A 23,044-nucleotide genomic window follows, 5' to 3' on the forward strand; every position below is an offset into this window, starting at 1 on the left:
TTAGTCTTCTATGCTTTCCATAGTGTAATCAAGAACACAGGGGAGGGCTTCCCTGGTGGCGCAGTGGTTGGGAGTCCGTCTGCCGATGCAGGGGACGTGGGTTCATGCCCCAGTCCGGGAAGATCCCACATGCCGCGCAGCGGCTGGGTCCGTGAGCCATGGCCGCTGAGCCTGCGCATCCGGAGCCTGTGCTCCGCAACGGGAGAGGCCACAACAGTGAGAGGCCCGCGTACCGCAAAAAAAAAAAAAAAGAACAGGGGGGAAAAGAAAACTTTTCCTTACCCTAGGAAACCTGGCAATGGTTTTGTTAGCTTTAATTAACTCCCTGACATTCCCTCCTGGCAAAATGGTCGTTATTTGAATAACAGTAGTTGAGTCTCTTCTGTTTTCAGGAAATTTATGCCTAGTGACTAGGTAGAAATAAAGAAAAATCACAGAATTCAAATGAGAGCGCTCATGCAGATGGGTAAATCTCATCTTTTTTCAAAAGAATTTATTGTAATCCATGGTGACTATAAGAAGCTATTTAAACAATGTAGTATCTGATTCAGTCTCTGGTACAGAGAAAGTTTTCAACAGACATTTGCTGCCTTTATTGTTTATTTTCATTTTTTATTACATGTATTTTTTCCTTATTGCTCTTTCCCAATTTTTCCATCACAGACAGAAATTTAGCTCCTCCCTTCAGAGAAATCTAAGAAGCAGTGGCCAGTGTCACATGGGCCCTTTTCTCCTTGTCGTGGTTCAGCACCTTCCTGATCTTTTGACCACAAAGCGAATGGGACGCAAGGAAGAAGCCGGGAACAGATACAGTTGGAGCCTCCATATCCGCGAATTCAACATCTAAGGTTTCAACCAACCATGGAGAGAAAATATTTGAGAAAAAAATTCCAGAAAGTTCCAAAAAGCAAAACGTGAACTTGCTGCATGCTGGCAACTATTTCCATAGCATTTACATTGTATTAGGTATTACAAGTAATCTAGAGACATTTGAATATGCAGGAGGAGGTGCACAGATTATATACTTCAAATACGTCACCATTTTAGATAAGGGACTTGAGCATCCGCCAGTTTTGGTATCTGTGGGGCGCTGGAACCAATCCCCGTCAACTGCACTCTCACCAGTGCCAGAGCCATAGCAGGCATCCTTTCTCACTCTGGATCTAGTCTCTCCTGACCTGTACCTTTCTACCCTCTCTTTCTTCTGCACAGTGCCTACTGTCAGGACACTACCAGCCACAGAGATCTTATTTGTAAATTCCAAAGGGTGTTGGGTGGGGCACACAAGTCCCATGCATACAAGTCTTGGGCACAAGGATCACTCCATGTACACATTCTAAAAGGCACCCCTTCTTCTGGAAGACCCAGCCCCAAGTCTGGGCACCCGCTTGGCAAGAGAAATGAGAGTCAAGGTTCTGCCCACACCAGCCCCCTGACTAGGCGCCCTGGTACAGGAAACCCAAAACTGCAGCTTGGCCTGGCCCTGTAACTCACATGCTACTTGTGGGTAGTGGAATCGGTTTAGCAGATCCAGTCAACATTATTTAAATTAAGCCATAGGTTATTAAAATGGATCAGGTGCCTCTCACGTAGGAAGGTAAATATTCTTCCATTCCTCCTCATGTGTACGCCCTGTGCCACAGGCAGAAGGTATTTCCTACTGTGGGCCTAGCTCGTATCTCTGAAAACCCAGGGTGAAGCTTGCCCGCGGTGCTCTCCTGAGTGCACAGGAGGCAGGCCTTCTCCTCCCGAGTGTCATCTCAGAATCGGGCCTGCCCATTCCTCAACTCCTTATGATTCCTTCACCAGAAGCCCAGGCCTTTCGGTTCACCAAGAAGACCCAAATTCAAAAGGCAAATTTCCTAAAAATGGGAACCCAGAGGCTTACAGTCATACTGGGGTCTACATGGCTGACAGCACATGTGTCGGAGAGCAAGTTTTGATGAAGTGACCATCAAAACCATAGCATTACTGAACGGAGGGGAGGGGAATGAAGATATCCCCACCTCACTTCACAATTTTGTCCAGCTCTGGCATAACTTCTCACTTCCTCAAGGGAGTCCCCCAAGACCAAGCCCCAAGTCCCCCAAGACCAAGCCAGTTGTACTCTGAAGCTGTTTGTGGTGTTAGATGGCAAGGAAGATTGAAATTTCTGGCTAGTAAGGCCTTGGGTTGACTTGGGGCTCTAGCTTCCCACATTATTTCTGTCCCCCTAACACCACAAATGATTGAGAATTGGCTGCAAATTTAGCTGCCCATTAATGGAAACTGTCTGCCTTGCCAAGGGATGGGAAAACGGGAGCCTCTACTACTACAGGCAGGCACTGGGTCCCCGCTGAGTGTGGATGAAACGGGAGGGAGCATTCAGGACTGTCTGCAGACAGTTTTCTTAGACTTTATTCTCTTGGCAGCAGCGTCCAGTTCCAGCTCTAATGACTCGTCCAAGGTAAGAAAACGCCTTCTGAAATGTCCATAAATACTGCTCCCAAGAAACATTTCCCCAGCTCCCATGAAATATTAAGGCTTGATTACATCCCATCTCTCATTCTTTCCAACTCGACTGGCAGGTACTTGAGTGCAAAGACCTTAAGCATCTTCTTCCTGTTGTACTAAGCCCACAGCTAGGTTTAGAGTGAATATTTCCTGGCACCTGTCTCCTCAGGTATTTCTTTTCCTTATCTCACTTCCTCCCTATTCCTGAGAAAGGCAGGACTTGCAGAGACAGAGCCTGAAAATAGTTTTTCCTCTTCCATGATTCCAAAGAAAGATGTCTCACCTTTCCTAGTGCCACTTGGCTGACTGCTTGGAGGGAAAAAAAAAAAAAAAATTGTTACAGTCTATGGGGGTGTTAATTAGAATCAATTAACACTCAGCTGGCCTGCCCTGGCACTCAATTCGCTTGCAGGACTCACTCAGCCCTTATGAAAATCAAAGAAGGATCCAGAGAGTAAGAGATTCTGCAGCAATAAGAATATCCACCTACTTTCCTGACTGAATCTTCCAACCAAGCCTTGGCCAGCCAGCATCCCTTCACTCAGAAAGTAAAATCATCTGGATTTGTCAAGAGGATAAAATGTCCTAAGTTGCGGAGGGCATTATAAACGATCCTCCATTAAAAAAAAAAAAAGTACGTGAAGTGACAGATATGTTAATTAACTTAACTGTGGTAATCATTTCATGATATATAAGTATATCAAATCAGCATGTTGTATGCTTTAAATATGTCCGTTTTTATTTGTTAATGATACCTCAGTATAGCTGGGAAAAAATATATTTTTAAAAACTGTCCTTCATTAAAAAATAAACAAATAAAAGATATAAAATACTGCTTTTTTAAAGGGCACAGAGATGAAGACTTTACAACTACACACACATGACCTTCAGTGAACAGGATTTATCACATGTCCACTGCATCCCAGAAGCACCCCAACTCACCAAGGCAGAAAACTACAATTGGAAAGTCATCTGGGAGCCAAATCACCCCCTCACCACCACACAAGCATCATTTTGAAACTTCCTACCTCACACTCTTAGATTGGCAACTTACACAAAGTCGGTGCTTACTGAATTTTTTTTGAAAAAGAAAAAGTTATCGAGTCCAAACTTATCAAATTGTACACTTATCACCTGTACACATGTAGTTTATTCTATGTCAACGATGCCTCAATAAATCTGTTTTTTAAAAGTAGGCTCGATTAGGCAATTTATAATTGTTTGAAAAAAAATACTTATATTTTAATAAATCAAACACCCCTATTTCATAATAAAAACAATCATCAAGTTTGCTCCCCATAAAGAGCGCTGGTAAAGAATTTGAATGGGGAGGAAAGCCTGTAACTACACCAACGGGGCAGTGTAGCTGGGGAGGAAAAAACAGATGCATGCAACGGTTGCTAATAACCCAAGACAGGATGTAATAAGTGCCAAATGAGTGACCCAGACAATACACGTTATAGGAGTAGTGACTGCTGACTGTATTCACTTAGGGGGAACCCAGCCCCTTTGCTGTTTTAAATACAGGGTGTGCATTCCTCTCACAGTCTCATTGTTTGGATTCCCATAGGCATTACCCATTCCTGTCCACTCATGTGGGCCTGGTAGTTGTGTCACCAAGAAATGACCCTAGCTTCTGGCATCCCTGGTCTCACCCCCAGGCCGAGGAAGGGATTACCAACACAACTAGACAAATTTTGGAATATAATAACACAGATGAAATTGCCTAAGGAGTCAAACGGGGCATTAAACACAGGTAAAAACACTAAAACCAAAACAGATCTGATTGGCCTCTAGTTATGTGCATAAATTCCTACCCGGTCACTCTGAAAACTTTATGACTTGGTTTACAGATAAATATAACAGGACCAATTTCTAAATGGAAATTTAAAAAAACACCTGGCTAAAGTCTAGAATAACTATGTGGCCCTCGATACTCAATCACAATCACTTCCTATCATGAGAAAAATGAAGAGTGGTTATAGTAAGTATAGGAAGAAAATACGATATCTTTAAATGACATTTTATAGGTTGTAATGCCTAAGTTTCTCAAGGTTTAAAATATCTAACCTCTAGCACAGTACCTGGAGCATAGTAGTCAATAAATGTCTGTTGAGTGAAGAACAAATATGATGTATAAGAACTGTAGAGTGTTTAGGACAAAGCTCTGCTTTATATGTATCAGTCAGATTTTTGTTATAAGCACCTTGAGACAACCATACCTCCTCATTTACTTTCACAAGCTGAAATGTAGAAGGCTATTGGCAAGTCTCTATAATATGGACATTTGTTCAAACGTTTTTCTGCTCTCCTGAAGATCATTCAACAGCAAGATGCCTTGGTTATGGATGTATGCATATATCCAAGAGTGTGTGAGTTCTGGTCTAATGGCAGAAGTGGGCTGTGCTTTATCTTACTTTCCCAGTTTGGCTCTCCATGTCCTGAGCATATAAACAGCTTGACTTTAATGTTTAACCCTGGGCACCAAAAAACTATCAGTCAAAGGAACAGGTTTGAGCCTAAAGGGCTGGGGTGAGCATCCCTACCATGTATTAGCTCATATTTGGGATATCAGGAGGATGATCCTCTTTTTCCATTCTCCCTCCCAGTGAGGGGAGAGAGGGGTATGCAGAGTCCACTCTATTAGCCTGAACACACCAGAATCTCCTAACTTGGAAAGAACAGATCTTGCAGCGAGGCCTCCTGTGATGGCTAGTGCTCACCATTTAAACTCAACAAAGTTGACAGCCTCTAGAAATTTACAGTCCCAATACGAATCCACCCCTTCATGATTTGTCTGGTGACTTTTATTGTTTCTAGGACAGCCAGCACCACATCTGTGAATGATAGCTTCAAACCCGTACCCTCACCCTTCATCCCAACACACACCTGTTCATCTCTGATTCTCTTTGCCTCTCTCTCTCTCAGTATACCCTCTCTCTCAAAATCCTCTATTAACATTGAGAGACGCTAAACCCCTTCCCAGATCTAATAACATGGAATAAAAGTGCAGGAAATAGGCAGAGCCTGGATTTGGAAAATAGATTTCCCATGACCTTTGCCCTATTGGGCAAAGACTTCACCTTCACTTTGCATAGTCCTCGGGCAAAACCCAGAAGGGCTGAGCTGAGCCAGTCTCTCTGTTCCAGCTGGCAGAAACCCAGATGACGGAAGAGCAGAGTGTCTACACAGGTCAATCAACAAACCCATAGCAGAGGCCCACATACACCCGCAGGCGCCGGGCTACCTGCTCTTTGCGATCACACGCTCCCCACACCCGCTTCGTTGTGTAAGTATCGCACATGTGCTTCAATCCACCCCATCTCTCAGCCTATCACTCAAGTTCCACTTCTCCTAGGAGGACTTCCCCAACTATTAGAGCCCGTATACCCATGAGCTTGACCTTCTTAGATATATAGTGCTTCCTGTCTCTATCACATCCTTGGCACTTATTACAAATGGACTTAGATTTTAATATATGTGCACTTTATTTTCCAAACTGGATTGCAGAGGGCAGAGTTTTCCCTAGCAAAACCACCTTTTGCATAGTAGACATGCTATAAAAATGAATGAATGAATGAATGTGGAATAAAAACGAAGCTGGGGCCTGTGCCTACCCCACTACAGGTCTCAGAATAAGATGTCTCAGTTCCAGTGGAAATGCATAATTAGGCTTCCGATACTGTGTTTTTCTTTTGGACCTAATATGTGAGCCTGAAGTTGAGTATTTACAGCGAGAGATTTTCTATGGAAGTTCAGGGGCAGAGTTTATTGTAGTCACGTTGCCATTTGCTGCTTACATGTTTATGAAAAATTATCCTTTTGGGATGAAATTTTCCATGATTGGCTTCTGACCCAAAATAAGGGTGTTTCTTTCTTTTTTTTTTTTTTCTTTTGGAAAATTTGAACAATATCCAGTCAGCCATGTAGGAGTTGGGCATGAGTGAAAAAAACAATGACATGTTTTGTCTTCCAAAATCAATGTAAGCCTTTCTTTGGCGTGACCAATTAAAAAACAACTAAACTTCAAAATGAGAAACTTTCCACTTGTCTAGGCTTCATCAAGGATGAACCTTGCTGATAATGAGATAATGGAAGGAGAATAAAGAAGAAACAATTGAAATATTTATCTCTTCATTTTATTTGCACTAAGTTTCCCAAATGCCCACAGATGCATGACTTCTAGAATTTAAAAATACATTGTATTTGTGAAATCTGAGTCCACTGAGCCTGAGCTTACACTCAGAGAAATGAAAAAGGTTTCCAGAAAATTCCAGGATAAATTTCTGAATGGTAAATAATTTAATTGTCTTGGAAGAAGAGTTCCCTCCAAATTTTCCTTAATATAAACGTTTTTGCCTTCTAACTTCTCATCTATAAAATGTCCTTACCTGATACTTGTTTTAACACTCTGATTTACCCAAGTTTACTCTGTGCCCTTAAAATCAGAAAGAAGTTTAGAAACAATTGGTGCCCTTAACTAGCACATGCATTTTTTATTTGGCAAGAGCTGTTGCAAAACATTTGCAATCTGCAGAATGTAACAACATTGGAGAGATTTTTAAAACCTGATCCTTCACTAGAATTATACATCACACTAGTAACAAATACCAAAATAAAATTTTAAATCTTAACTTTGGTTTCTTTTTTTTTTTAATTAAAAAAAGGACATTTTAAGAATATTTTGCACTATGTAATTCAAAAGAATTATACTGTATATTCCGAATGCATGTGAACATGGGTAGAATATTAAAAGTTTAAGCAGAAAAGCCCAAAATTTCAATAATGAAGTATTTACATACACATATAATCCAAGAAAACCAAAAAGAAAGACTTGAGGAAGGCAGAAAAGCCAGGTAAGTCAAAATTCCCTTGTTACAACAAAGAAACAAAGCTTTTCTCCTGGATCAGTGGATGAACCACCAACTTGGTTGATTTGGTCCTAAAGGATATTTCAGACTCACATAAAATAAGGTTGATATTTACACTGTGCGGGCAGAGAAGAGGGCAGGAAAAGCTAGTGATATGCTCATCTCACTTCCCACTATCTCTGCAGACTTTCTATCACTTAATTCACGTTTCAACTGTCCTCATGTTCGCTACCTTAAACAGCTCTATCTATTCCAAGATGAAATTCCCCAAAGCAGATCTAAAGCAGCCATCAAAGACCCCAGCACCCACAAAGACACCCAGAGCCATCCCATGGCTCAAGCCAGAAACGTGAGGTTCATCCTAGATGCTAGCCACCCTCGTCCCCGTGTTCAATCCACCGCCAGCTCTGCCTTCTCCGATCACTATCAGCCCTGCCAATTCCCACTCCAGGTCACCGGCATCTCTAATGGGTTAACCACCACAGTTCCCTAAGTTTTCAATCTATCTCTGGTCCATCCTCCAGGGTGATAAATTGCAAATCTGGTCAGGCTATTTCTCAGCTTAAAACTCTTTCCCTGGCTCCCCTGTTGCCCCCAGAATAGAGCTCAAACTCACAAATTGCTATGAGCGCAAAGTAGCTCCTCGTGATCCAAGGATTAATTCTTAAGGAAAGAAGGGAGAGAAGGAGGGAGAAAGGGAGGGAGGGAGACAGGAAGAGAGGGGGAGGGAGGGGGAGGGTGGGGGAGGGAGGGGGAGGGTGGGGGAGGGAGGGACCAGCTGACACAAAAAATCTTACTCTTGCCCAGGCCTCCAACCCACTCCCATCCACCACCCCACTTCACAATGCAGTCACGTTTTTAGTTTCTCATTTTAGGTCTCTGCTTAAATGTCATCTTCTCCCAAAAGCCTCTCCCTACCCCACAACCTAGTTCGAGGCCCCTTTAGAGTGGCACACGTCACAGCACTTCCATACTATGTAATTGCCCATTTGCTTATCTGTCCCCCAATTTGACTGGAAGGTCTCTGAGGTCAGGGTGCATACATCTATCATGACCTAGTTATATCCCTAGGGCCTGGTTTGATGCCTGGCACAAGGCAGGGGTTCCCTAATGATCTGTTGAATGAATGAGTGAATGATCTAGAAATGAGGAAGAAAAAAGGGAAGAATGGAGATGCCTGACACCTCCCTCCTTCAGCAACTAGCAGTGACTAACCACAGAAGGATGGGCGTGTGCTGCCTTTACTCCAAACCTCCCTAAAACCTGGACTGAGCTTTTCACTACTCTCTTCATAACCACAAATCTTCCATCACAAGGGAACAATGTGTGTGTCTGGTAGAGAATGAAAGGGTTATGGTATCTGCACCCCCTGGTGCCACTTCCTGGCTTTCCTTTGGTGGGTGGGTCAGAATTTACTTCAAGCAGAACCATCCTTCTCTCTATCTACACTCCAGCCTTGAACTGAGTTCTCCTCTTAGTGTGAAAATATAGTCTTTATTGATGTCATTCTGAACTGCATGTGTTAGGCGAGGAAAGGGCTCTGCATCCTTTAAGAAATTATTAAAATGTTTTAAATGGTTTTGTTGCACTTGTTTGGGTTTTTAAAAATCTCCTTCACAGAGCAACACTTCAATCACTGTAATGCTTGCCCTGTGAGGCAAACAATTATCAAGATACAGGCTACTGGGGGCACCTGCTCAGGTGAGCTATGAAACGTTGACAGGGCTGAACATCTAGCAGAGAAGCAAGGGGGGGTGGGGGCAGACCTCCTGAGATTGCGGGTGATTCTGGTAATGATCCCCTCCAGTGACGCTGTCTTGGGGCTCCCTGAACTTCCCATGACCCAGAAGATCTCCCCACTCTGGTAGTAAATAACTTCGCCAAAAAACCCAACACACCTGGCATCCATTAACCACCATGATTGTAGAGCCAAGGCAGAAAGTCAACGTAGAGACGCTAAAGCTGCTCGTGCCAGAGCCTGGAGTGGAGGCAGGGACTTGAGGAAAAGAAGCATAATGCTGAGATACTTTCATTTCCACCATCAGAGTTTTGCCCCCTCCCCTGCCCGGCATGTGCTAGCTGGAAGCTTCCTGGTGGATGGCGGCCTCCCACCTGGGGCCCTCTGCGAGCTGAAGGCCAGCTCCCCAAGACCCCTGGGAATTCCCAGCGGTGCTGGCTAACAAGCAGAGGCCTGAATGCTTCTTGCATGACCTTCAGCCCAGCCCCTCCCCAGTCTCCCCTCCTCCCTACCTCAGATGATCAAAGATAACTGTGCCAAGTAGACCAGCTTGCTGAAAAGGAACAAAGTTGGAGGGAAATAAGGGGTGACCAAACAAGGAAATGCACCGCTGAATTTCCCCAAACCACATGGACCTTAAAACTCGTCCGACCGGTTTAAAAGTAGCTAATACCCAGGAGAATTTATTAAATGCAACTGTTATGATTCATTCAGATTCACTCCAATTCTGAAACAAGAAATGACAGTGAAATGACTACTCCCCCCATACGGTCACAATCCCCCCACTGCTCCTGAGATGGGATAAAGGCATGAACGCAAAGACTTACAGCATCATGTGTATCCACTGTCAGAAAAGGACAGCTGAAAAGAGTTGAAGGCTTAGGTTAAGATGATACAAGCCTTGCTGGATCTTCCTAGTTTGAGGAAACATTTTCTAGAAAGGAGACTGCTTCACGTATGTGTACAAAGCGCTTTCTTGTGCTGGTCCTACTTTGCTTTGCAACATACAATGTTCTAGAGTGTTCTGTTTGTCTGTAATTTATGATGAAGTCCAGCCCCCAGGATCTGTCTGCTTTCTCCCTGGTCAGCCAGCCTCAGAAACTTCCACACCACCCCTTCCTTTCCTTCTCCAACATTTAACAAGCCTCAAATTGGAATCAGGTGTATGAATGACCTAGGGAATTCTTCGCCTTGCTGAGGCGAATGTAAATTAAGATACTAGATCTACAGCAGGCATAATCCAAACACAAAAATCTTGCTACCAAAAATAATCACTTTTCTCACCTACTTTCCAAACAGTTCAACCCCCTGCTTCCCTTTGCCTCCAAGGTCATCAGTTTGAGGCCCGGAATTCTCCTAAAATCCTCAGGGGCACCAGAAGACGAGTTTCTACAGACTAAATTCAAGTCTCTTATCCCTCCACTCCCCTTAGGCAGCGCCTCCCTCTTTTCAGGAAGCAATCTCTCTTTTACATTTGACTTTCCATAAAGAAGCTGGAGTTTTATTTTTCCTTGGCTTCCAAACTGTGCTTTGGACAATGCCATAAAATTCCGCAGTAATTGATGGCCTGTTTTTCCTTTAAAGCGGAAAAGCACTAATCCCTCACAGACGAGGGAGACAAGCATTTCAGTGTGAGGTAATCTCGAGATATGTCCACTCAGCATAGGTGAGCTGGGTCCTGACCCACTGCTGAAGGTTTATGTGAAGACCCTAGCCCTTGACATAGTCTCCATAATAGCCTGGTCACAGGACAGTACCTGGTTTGAAAGCTTCCTCTCCGCCAAAAAAGCTCATCTTCACCTATCACTGACATCTGAAAACTCCAGAGGTGGAGATATCGCCTTCTGGGTGAAGGGTTGCTCCCTCTCCAGCCTGTGTAACTCATTATGTGTGGACAACCCGGTGTAAATGAGTTTATCAGCCAAGAGGAACCCAGGAGCCCTGACTGGGCCCCAGGCGAGGAGGGGCCCTCAAAGACATGAAAACCTGAAATCAATCTTTGCCTCCTTCACGTTTTTTAACTGCAGGTCAGCTCCCACAATCACACTCAGATCTTTGCATGTAGCTTTCCCCCAATCTTTTCTAATAAACAGAAGGAAATGAAATATTAAAACATGCCTCCACAATAGAGTTGATTGGTAGCAACCCAGTAACAAGTGATTTCTGAAGAGAAGGAGCAAGAGTTAAATGGCACTTGGATACTATTCAGCCTGACCTGAGTCAGGAAGGAGGAGGAACCACGGGCCTCTGACCTCAGCCCATGTAATTCTATATGAATGACCCCAGGAAGCATAACATTAGCTTGGCGACTGCTTTATAATGTCACTGGCTAAAGACAGAACAACAATGAACTACTAGAATATCATGTAGAAAATCCTACTAATAAAAGCCCTGTTTGCACTCCTTTTTTCATATAAAAGCAACTGTCCAGCCTCAGCTTCTCTCCCTTTAGGGTCAGAGGCCTATAAACAACACTTGGGATCCTATTTTTAAAAAACAAAGGTTTAGACTTAATGATTAAAAGATTAACGGGGGCTTCCCTGGTGGCGCAGTGGTTGAGAGTCCGCCTGCCGATGCAGGGGACACAGGTTCGTGCCCCGGTCCGGCAAGATCCCACATGCCGCGGAGCGGCTGGGCCCGTGAGCCATGGCCGCTGAGCCTGCGCGTCCAGAGCCTGTGCTCCGCAACGGGAGGGACCACAACAGTGAGAGGCCCGTGTACCGAAAAAAAATAATAAAATAATAAGTAAATTAATTAAAAGATTAACAGAAACTAATAATGATCCCTTCCTGCTCACCACATCAGTCTCCCTCGGTCAACAGCCCCAAATATGTAGTATTTGCTTTATATGGTAGAGGCCAGATTCTCAGATAGTACTTCCTAAATGATACTACTTCAAGATATATAAGGACTGTCCCCCAAACAGTGTTGTATGGCCCAATGAGTCTGGGAACACTATTCACTCAATTGCCATAAAGAAGACTAACGGAAATCAGCACATTAAAGGCTCTGAAAAGTCCTACAGTAAGCGTTTTGCTTTATTTAATCCATTGTTTGCCAAATCTACTTGACACAGCATTCCTTTTTTGAATGTATTCCTTTTTTGAAAGAATAACTTGTTTTATTCTGCAGAACACATTTTGGGAAACCCTACTCCAACTTGAAAGGAAGGATCTTGTCAGTACAGGAGGCTGAATTACAAAATCAACGTATCCTGACACTCCAGAGAATTCTGGAAGTCGGGGGAAGAAAAAGGGAACTTATTTTTTAAAAATTACCCCTCATCACGGTTTTTACCATCCCCTTGACATGTAAAGACCAACCCCAGAGAGACAGGCAAATGGTCATCTCATCAAACAGGCAAGTTTCAACTTTCGTCAGCCCAAAGGTGGTCTGATCATCTGCCCCAGTCAACAGCTGAAGAGCAAACTGAAAAGATAAATAAATAGATCAACCACCCTTACTAAAAGTTCTAGACACATGGTACTGGCATTAACTTATGACCAATAAATGGGATGGATGGAAAATGCTGGAGGATGGAAGCCTGGTAGGTGGGTGATGGTTGGATCCAGTGTGGTAGAGCTATACAATCACCTTGATAGGAATGAGGAAACCTGTTTTCTCATATTTTCACTGTCTTTACTGGAGTTTTTACTTTGATCAAATCACCGACGTTCTGAGCTCTTAAGAGTTTTCCATCTATACATAAGCGTTAAGTGAATATCTCTTATTAAATAGCAGTTTTTGCATAATTTCAGCTGGAGGGAAAATGTTCCATGGACCTTTCCTCCATCTGATCATTCCTAAGAGAAAGAGAGAGAGAGAGAGAGAGAGAGAGAGAGAGAGAGAAGCAAGAGGAGGGAAAGAGAAAGGGAGGAAGGAATTTTTTCTTTTTTTTTTGTGGTACGCGGGCCTCTCACTGTTGTGGCCTCTCCCGTTGTGGAGCACAGGCTCCGGACGTGCAGGCTCAGTGGCCATGGCTCACGGGCACAGCCGCTCTGCGGCATGTGGGATCTTCCTGGACCGGGGCACGAACCTGTGTCCCCTGCATCGGCAGGCGGACTCTCAACCACTGCACCACCAGGGAAGCCCTAGGAAGGAATTTTGATTCATCTGAATGCCTTTTGAATACAGCTTAAATGTACAAATATATAACGGTATTAAGTGTATAATGGTATTGATATCAATACTTTCTGGACCAGGCCCTGGGTCCCTTAGGTCCGTGTGTTTGGGAGACTATATACCTGTACCTGTGCAGTAAATAGCCTCATCCTAAAAACCAAGAGACCCAGGTCCTCATTCATCTGCCCCAGCCTCCAATTCATCATTTAACTTCCCTGGGTCTTGTTGTCCTCGAATGTTAAATTACGAGGGAGAACATCTATTTACCACCATACAAGTTTGATGGGAAAATCAAGAGAAACAGTACAGGTTTTTGAACAAATGTATTAACCTTGTGCAGTGCCATGAGGGGTGAGGTCAAAACACATTATTTTCCAAAGACACCACATTCCTGATGAAAAAGTACAAAACTATCCTGTGCTGGCTGAAGTGTAGCTAGTGCTGGAGAAACCCACCACACATCACAGGGCACGAACTGAGCTCTCTAACCTTGAACTTCGGATAGTTCAACACATGAACACTGAGGCACCACTATCTGATACTGAATGCCATTTGCAGGGGTGTCAGGAGATGGGGGCTCTTTGAGAACATAAGGTATTTCAGTTCATCAGGTCACTTTTGCATCCTACATTGTTGTGAACTTGTTCACTAAGGAAGACTCAGGCAGGTTTTCCAGAAGCAGTCTATCCCACCCATTCTTCAAAAGCCACCACCTTTATGGAATTTTGGGGGTGAGGAAATTGGAAGCTTACTTTTTTTTTTTTTTTTTGGGCTGTGTCGGGGCTTCGTTGCAGTGCGTGAGCTTCTCATTGCAGTGGCTTCTCTTGTCGTGGAGCACGGGCTCTACGCTCGTGGGTTTCAGTAGCTGCAGCATGCGGGCTCAGTAGTTGTGGCACGTGGGCTCTAGGGCACACAGGCTTCAGTAGTTGTGGCACGCAGGCTCAGTAGTTGTGGCACACGGGCTTAGTTGCTCCACGGCATGTGGGATCCTCCCCGACCAGGGATCCAACCCTTGTCCCCTGCATTGGCAGGTGGATTCGTAACCACTGCGCCACCAGGGAAGTCCAACTGGAAGCTTATTGAATGCAGGGAAACCTATCTTCTTTCCTTTCTTATCTCCCTCTTACTGGTACTCATCAAAAGTCTGTTAAATTAGAAATTGTGTTCTACGCCAATGTTTCTCAAATTTTTTAAAATTTTTACTGGGACCCACAGTGAGAATTAAGATCATCATATAAATAATACTCACATAAAACTGAAGCAAAAGTTTTCTAAAGTAATATTTACGCTTACTGCCTGCAATGCATTCTGGTCATTTTGACATTGTTCTATTCTATTTCCATATCTAAAATCGCTGTTTGAGAGCCACCTAATTGATCTCATGACCTCAGTGGATGGGCCCTGACCCGTGGTTTGAAAAACTCAACAAGATGTACCCTTATTCTCTTTTCTCATGTCTTTCCCCATCAAAAAGAAAAACAGATCCTCCTACAAAAAAATAGACAAAAGCTCCGAAAGTTCTTAATCGACTTAAATTTGAAAGGGTCAAATGATGCTCCCTTGTCTAAAATCCCAATTCCATCAGAGAAGTCACATGGCAGTCTTCACGGTATGCGGGCACCAACATGGCCCCCCCTTCAGCCATCAGGGACAAGTGATGGTTTGGATCTCAGATAGTATCGGTGTAACATATCCATATGATTGATAACTAACAATGGAATTAATTATAAATATTATCTGGATTATATACATTTTGGTTTTTACAGATACTACCAGCCAGGCTGCTCTCTAAAAAAAGGCTTCACTAATTTATACCTTCACCAATAGGTTAGGACAAGACCCAGTTTCCTCTCACTCTGAAACCGAGGTGAGCGGTCTTTTCAAGTGGGCATCGCTTCACCCTTTCCTATTCCCAGGGGGCAGGCGCCAAGGCCTCTGCTTTGGAGCCTCCACTGCACGTAGCACGCCCCAGACACAGAGCAGGGCCGGAGGGCATGACTTATGGATCGTGTGCTCCTTCTGGGCCCTGAATCTCTCCCAGCACAGGGAAGGGCTTCAAAACACATTCACGACAGGCCTAATTTACTCTCCAGGCACTCAGGAGGCCTTCTCAGTCTCAAAAACTGCTGTACATCCCACCCACAGGGGACGACCACATGACTCCACTTTCCTGCTCTTTTCTGAATCACTGTCTTATCTGTCTTCCTCCCCTTTTCCCCTTAAAATAGTTGGCGTTCGGTTGTCTGTGCCCAGTCATATGATAAGCAGTGATAAAGACAAAAATTTTAAGAGCCAAGAAGGGATAAGGAAGCAAGGAGAAAGAGACATGTTCTCTTGCTTGTGGGGGTGGGCTTCTAAGACGCCAGTTTCCTAGAAACAAAGCCCGCAGATCAATTTTAAATCCTCAGCCCTAACGATGTGAGGGTAAGGCAGACTGTTTGGCTCAGAAATCCAAATGTTGCTCACCGCTCAGTTTTATCAGGGACTTTGGGGAGATAAGATCCACCCTAGTCCCTACCAGGGGACAACCTCTAGCCTCAATTTTCCCATCTGTAAACTTCACGTGAAAATGCACACCCCTCCCCCAAATCCCAAAGTGGTTCATCATCGCTGCTTAACATGTGTGTGACATATTTCATTTTTCAGAGGTATAGTAAATGAGTCTTTCAACACCATGAGGTAGGCAGAGCCAATATGACTATTCCTATTTTACAGTAGAGGAAACTGAAGATCAGAGAGGTTACATTTCTTCCCCAAGGTCACACAGCTCATTAGCAGCGGAGCTGAGTTGATAAAGAATAAACAAGCCACTGTGAACACAGCACTCTGTGAATGTATGCTGGTCTATAAATGCCTGACGCAGACAGCAAATACAAACTCGGCAAACCACAGTCATTTCCTACGTCACTCATTACAACAAGAACTACTATCTATCGGAGACACGGCCCTCAGACAAAAAGCAACCCCCAAGCCCAAGTCACCCTCCAACACAGAAAATCAAATCAAATGGACTCTGACATCGTAAATCCCAAACCACAAAATCTACAATTTATTTTTTACAATAGAATTAGAATAATAATAGCTAAAATTTTAAAGTGATTATCATGTGACAAGCACTTTTCTAAGCACTTTCTATGCATTATATTATTTATTCCAAACAACACGATAGTAATAGGTAGAGATTACTGACCTTGTTTTACGGATGAAGAAATGAAGGCTCAGAGTGGTTACCCAGTTTGTCAAAAGGTCACACAGCTGGTTCAGTGGTACAACCAGGATTAGAACCCACCTCCCTCTAATGCAAAGCCTCTGCATTTAACCATGACACCACCTGCCTCAGTTTGCAGTGGCTGTGTTGCATCTTTCCCCTGCTTTTTTTCAAAGTCAAAATATATATTAAATAATTGGGGAAACCTGGGGTGGGCGGGACAGAGGGAGTTTATGGGATTCTCTGTACTGCCTGTTCAATTTTTCTGTAAACCTAAAACTGCTCTAGAAAATAAAGTTTATTCATTTTTTAAAAATGCTGAAATAAAAGTAAAAGATAAAAATCCTCCCCATGTATCAGCACTCTCTCTTGCCTTTTTCTTTTTTAAAGCACATACAGTGTGTGTGTAATTTTTAAAATATGACATTCTTTTCTGTCATAGAAGGAAGGAGAACACCCCAGAACAAACATCTAAAGGACATCTTTTTTTAGGTAAATCTTACTGTATTTAACGTTCAAATTTTTTGGCCCAGCAAGTATCTATTATGTTCAAGGCAATACGCCAAGTGTTAGCACAAAATGGCACCAGTTTTTCCTCTCAGAGACCTTTGCTGCCTCTGTGAGAGAACAGAGACAGAGGGTATGGGGTCGTCAACAGCAGACAGCAATACTTGTAAAGGGAGGGCACAGATGGGAAACCTCACCAGGATTCCAAAGGCCAAAAGAGCAGTAGCCTGGAGAGTTCTACGAATCATGGCCCAAAAAGGATGAGACTTGGTTGGGTGGCAAGAATATCCCAGGAAGATGGACATGGGGAATCAGAGCACAAGGAAACACTGGGCGCAGAGGACAGAAACAAGCCCTCGCCGAGGAGGTTCCTAGCGCAGAAGATGTGGGATCCGCTAAACGGGGAAGGGGGCAAGCCACGCAGGGCCCTGGATGTCTGGCAGGATGATGGGGCTGGACTCTACCCTATAAGCTCCTGGGGTGGGTGGAGACTATCCTTGGTTCTGAGCACCCAGAAAGGGGATTTAGTGCTACCGTACAACTCTCGCACAAATCCTCTGGATTCCGGAGAACCAGACTAATAAAGATACGAAAACCAGTCCTAAAGCTGTCGTCCTGAATTAGTACTCAGGCACCTGTAACTTAAATGAGATAGTCTTCTCTAAAATGCAAACTAGTACTAACGCTTTTCATAAACTAGGAAACCAAAGTTTGAGGATGTTAAGTGAATCTTCACAAAGTCATAAAGCTACAAAAGAACCAGACCTGCTGCTCCTGGGTGAAGTCTGAAGAAGGATTTGAAGGCAGAAAAGGACTTTTATGACTGAAGAGAAGAAAAGGCAGTTTCTGAGAACTGACCCATAAAGAAGGGCAGATGAGCTATCTGCCACGCTTATTTTTGTTATTTCAATATAAATTCTCTAAAATGAAATCTGAGCTGAAAGACCAAGGGTCTTAACAGAAAATTAACCAGTAAATGTATAGTTCCTTATGAGCACACAGTAATCTTTTCAAAAGACTGGCTATTCTTCAACTCTTGGTACTCCTTAGCAACTCCAGTGTCTGGGTCAAAAGCAAAGTCCTACTCTCTAAATGGAGTGGGTTTGGGTGCTGCCAGCATTCCGGCTAGGACAACAGAGCGATCGGCATGCACAGCATTGGAGGCTGGGCTTACAGAAGACACACATAGTAGGGAAATGAAGTCAGATGCTTTGGCCCAGAGAAATGGGACATACACCTGGACCACAGCAAACTGGGCTGTTAAAAAACCCTCAAACCTCAGTTACCACATTAGGCTCACAAACTGACGCAGGTGTTGTTCAGGTCAAAATGCAACACTGTCTCTGCTTTTTAAAAAGGCAAGAGGGAGCAATTTGTTGGGAAGGTCTGTCCATCAGGACCAAAGGAGAGCCCAAGGGCAGGTCATCTATGTTCCCTGTACCTCCCACCCCAAGGGGTCACCTAAGAAGAGCTAAGTGTGGGATTCTAGTTCTGCATACTTGGAATTAGCAAACCCTGAATTCCTGTTGCTAGCTCATTTCAGGGAGGAAGGGAAGTAGGGACTGAAAAAGGTTTTGCTTAAGACTCCTTAGCTGGGAATTACTGAACAAAATCTTCAGACAAAGCACAATTTTACCTGTATCTAGTAAGAAATATTAATTGCAGATATTTCCCAATAATAATTAACTACCATTTTTTTTTAAAACTTCCTAGAAGCTGGGCACTTTTACATTTCTCATCTAATATTACAATAACTCTACAAGACAGCTATTATTCCCCTTTATAGATAAGAGGCTGGTACAGATATAAGTTAAATAATTTGCCCAAGATCATGCAGCCAAAACTGATAAACCAGAATTCAACCCAGGATGGACTGACTCCAAAGCCCACACAATTTTTTTTATGTTCATGAATTTGGACAAGCCACCACTCAATTACATGAAGGATGCTACAAAGCTATTCTCCATCTCTATTAGGCCTATCAAGAAATAAACAAAGGAAAATTAACTGGAAATACAGGATGAGGGATTGAGGTTAGCCCTCAGGATAGTTTTCCTTGCTAATAAAGAGTTCAATATATCATGAGTGATTTTGCTCAACACTGTGCTCTGAGCAAAATTCCTAGAACATAGAAACTATTCAATATGTATTTGTTGAATGGCTGGCTGGCTAGTTGGCTGGCCAGCTAGACAGATGGATAGATTAATGAATGAATACCCCATGCTACTCACTGTTCCCTTTTATTGGATATCTTATTCCTTGGGGTTTTTTTTTGTGTGTTTTGTTACTGAAGCAATTATTTTTGGAATGCATTCTTACTTTAATCTCACTGATTTCCTGACTGCCCTCATAACCCAAAATGCTAGAAACTGCCAGTCCAATATTCTTTATGGTCTCCTTTCAACTTAGAGGCTCCCTTCCCTGTCTATTCAGATTCCATTTTCTACAAGGACTGCTTCCAAATCTTACCAAGAAGTCTCTGCCAACTATCAGAACCCACAGTAATCCCCCCTCCTGTGAATTCCCACAGTTCCTCGAGTTCACTTTCATAAAAGGGTGTTACCTTTGAATCCCCAAGTGGCCCACTTGAGGAAGTCCATTCTTTCTTTTTTCTAATTATAATATTTTGCAAAATATGTCCACAAAACACTAGCTCTATGGTGCTAACAGTTTTTAACAAGTAAGAGCATTCTATGACAAAATAATTTTGGAAATAAGTGGTTCCACGCAGAGTTATACAAGTCCCTTTGCTACAGGCCATCTTGGAGTCTTTAATATACTAATGTGCATTTGACTCTGTAACATTTCCCCAACTCTTTGATCACAGCAACCTGAAAATATTTGAAAGATATGCTGGTAAATACTGGTCGATCACATGCTCCATCCTTGCTGGCTGACTGATGATTCGATCAGCTGCCCCAAACATTTTAGGTAATCATCAGTCTGGAAGGTAGAGAGATGGAGTCACAGACCCTGCATTCTAGAAATTCTGCTTGCTTGTTTATTTGTTTTTAGAATATCCTTTGAATGGCTGAAGGATACAGAGGGCTCCATTTTAAAAATAAGAGTATTTTTGTGGGCCCTGAACACTAGGCGAAGAAGTGAGCTTTCAAAAATACCTTTGTGATTTTGATCACAACAACAAAGAAGGATGAGGAGGGGAAAAGGCAGAAGCTGGAAGTTTCTCAGGGGAGACAAGACTTAGCTACATGGAGACCAATAAAGATAAAATACTATCAAGTGCTAGGTTGAGCACAGTCAAGGCCCCAAATGCAGACAGCCAAGTCAGGATCGTTGTTCACACAGGCCTTGCTAAGTCTCTAGACTGTGCAAACTCCTGCTTTCACAGATGTGGAGTTTAAGGTCCAATGCCACTTGGTAATAGAAGTCACCTGACTCACCATTCAACAAATTTTTCAGGGAAAGAAGAAGGTATTAGCCAATCCAACTCTGAAGAGGTGAGGTCTAGGTGTCCCCACGCTCTGAAAGTTTTGTGTGAAGAGCTCTCCTTCTTAGCTGTAATTTTACATACCAGGACATTTGTGTTATTCCTTGATTAATATTGTGTCTCCTACTAGTCTATACACTCCATGAGATCGGGGACCAGCTTCTAGCATGGTGCTTGGCATATAAGGTATTCAATGAATATTCACTAAATGGCTGAAAGGATGGCTGGAACAATGAAGGAAGACTCCTCTTTGTCGACTGGTTAGAATCTTTTGTGGGTTCCACCATCCTTCTTTTCAGCACTGTACTGGATGATGAACTTCTAAGAGGGGCAGAAGCTAAGTTAGTCTGATGAAAGAGTGCTGCTTATTTAAGATTCTACAAGACAGACTCCAAAGAAGCAACCTTCTACTCAACCCACGGATGAGTGAGTAGGTTACATGCACCTTCTGAGTGGCTCATACTCTGACTGGTGTTGAAGACACGTCTGCTCACAAGATGCTTACATCTGAGAATTTTTAGGGCAGTGAAACTGCTTCATATAATACTATCATGATGGATATATGTTATTACACATTTGTACAAACACAGAATGTACAACACCAAGAGCGAACCCTAATGTAAACTACGGACAGTGGGTGATTTTGATTATGGTATAGGTTCATCAGTTGTAACAAATGTACCTCTGGTGGGAGATGCTGATAATGAGGGGTCACATGCATACATAGGGGGTGTATGGGAAATCTCTGTATCTCTTCTCAATTTTTCTATGACTCCATGACTGACGTAAAAAAAAAAGTCTTTTTTTCCTAATATATAAATAAACCCAGAATTTATTTTAAAAGAAGAAAACAAGATGCTTACATCTGGCTGCAGAAAGACAATGGGCACCAAGAGTTGCTCTAGTCTGAAAAAAACAAACAAATCTATTCAAGAAGGACATAAGCAAACTCCAAGTCAATTTTTTCGTCAATAATTAATCATAGATGCACCCGCTAAACCCTTCTTGAACCTGATTACACCTTGAAGCTGGGTCAGTAGCTCAATAAGTTTATTCCTTGCTGGCAAATGAAAGTGACTTTTCACTAGCTTCAAAACTAACTCTCTGAGACTTCAAGGTGAGGTAGCGGGGACCAGGACGGGGGATGGGGGGGAGGTCCTCATTCCTGAACCTGGATCTAGTGACAGGCTTGTGCCCCTCCTCTTCCCAGGCAATAGATACTACAGAGCTCAATCGTATCCTGTCCGGAGTTTCCATTCCGTTTAGAGGTCGGCGAGGTACAAGGACAACAGTCCGTCCCTGTCCTTCCCATTCTCCCAGCACAGTGCAGAGTTTTGCCCACTTTGCATGGTTCCTGCCAGAAAATTAGATTTCAAACAGGTGCAGCCTGCTAATTAGCATTATAATAGATTGTAATTACTTAACAAGCCCATATATACCCGGAGGGACTTGAAGAGAAATATAATGTTTTGCCAAGTGTAGCTTTTACTTATGTTAAATACTGCAGGCCTGCTCCAGAGTTCTTTTCAACTAAGTGAAACCCCTGGAAGTTTTGTCTGCATGTGCTTCAACGAGCTCTGTGAGTTCAGGTGCTGGAATGTAAAATTTCACTTCTTGTTGCTGCCAATTACAAAGGGTGTTGCATCTAAAGCCCTTATGAGAATTTAAACTTAGTTTTAAACTCTGCAAAGGGAAGACAAGTGGACCTTTTCCTTCTCCCCCTATCACAGCACCTTGCATGGGCCCTGAGCACCCACAGGGTATACAGTTCCCTCTTTCAGAAACCTCAGACAATCATTTTGTTCCGTAATGGTTATACAGCATTTGTAGCCTTTACTTTTTTTTATTTTAAATTTATTTTATTGAAGTATAGTTGATTTACAATGTTGTGTTAATTTCTGCTGTACAGCAAAGTGACTCAGTTATACATATATATACATTCTTTTTCATATTCTTTTCCATTATGGTTTATCACAGGATATTGAATATAGTCCCCTGTGCTATATAGTAGAACCTTGTTGTTTATCCATTCTATATATAGTAGTTTGTATCTACTAATCCCAAACTCCCAATCCATGCCTCTCCCCCTTGACAACCACAAGTCTGTTCTCTATGTCTGTGAGTGTTTCTGTTTCACAGATAAGTTCTTTTGTGCCATATTTTAGATTCCACATATAAGTGATATCACATGGTATTTGTCTTTCTCTGTCTGACTTACTTCACTTACTATGATAATCTCTAGTTCCATCCATGTTGCTGCAAATGGCATTATTTCACTCTCTTTTTATGGCTGTAGTACTCCGTTATGTATATGCACCACATCTTCTTTAACCATTCATCTGCCAATGGACATTTAGGTTGTTTCCGTGTCTTGGCTATTGTGAACAGTGCTGCTATGAACATAGGGGTGCATGTATCTTTTTGAATTATAGTTTTCTCCAGATATATGCCCAGGAGTGGGATCGCTGGATCATATGGCAACTCTATTTTTAGTTTTTTGAGGAAACTCTATACTTTTTGGAACCTTTATTTGTTTGTGACAGCTTCCACCCTTAAAAATGGTTTGACAAGGACCTGCTGTATAGCACAGGAAATAATATTCAATATCTTGTAATAACCTGTAATGGAAAAGAATCTGAAAAAGAATATGTATATAT

General features: G+C 42.8%; 1 protein-coding gene and 1 long non-coding RNA gene across 5 annotated transcripts in view; one reads left to right on the forward strand and one right to left on the reverse strand.

Annotated features, from left to right (window-relative positions):
• The window catches only part of LOC125960907 (uncharacterized), an 840,695-nt gene that overhangs the window by 516,905 nt on the left and 300,746 nt on the right, over positions 1 to 23,044 (forward strand). The gene's annotated exons all lie outside the window — the stretch shown is intronic.
• The window catches only part of PRKCE (protein kinase C epsilon), a 509,933-nt gene that overhangs the window by 478,147 nt on the left and 8,742 nt on the right, over positions 1 to 23,044 (reverse strand). Inside the window, exon 1 of one of the 4 annotated variants that reach the window (XM_049696375.1) lies at positions 9,263 to 9,569. The exons of the other annotated variants lie outside the window; for them this stretch is intronic. Coding sequence (XP_049552332.1) covers positions 9,263 to 9,269 — 7 coding nt within the window. The 5' untranslated portion in view covers positions 9,270 to 9,569. Of the gene's footprint in view, positions 1 to 9,262; positions 9,570 to 23,044 lie in introns of those variants that run through there. 4 annotated transcript variants of the gene reach the window in all.

The sequence above is a fragment of the Orcinus orca genome, chromosome 13 (assembly GCF_937001465.1).
Source record: "Orcinus orca chromosome 13, mOrcOrc1.1, whole genome shotgun sequence".
Classification (NCBI taxonomy): domain Eukaryota; kingdom Metazoa; phylum Chordata; class Mammalia; order Artiodactyla; family Delphinidae; genus Orcinus; species Orcinus orca.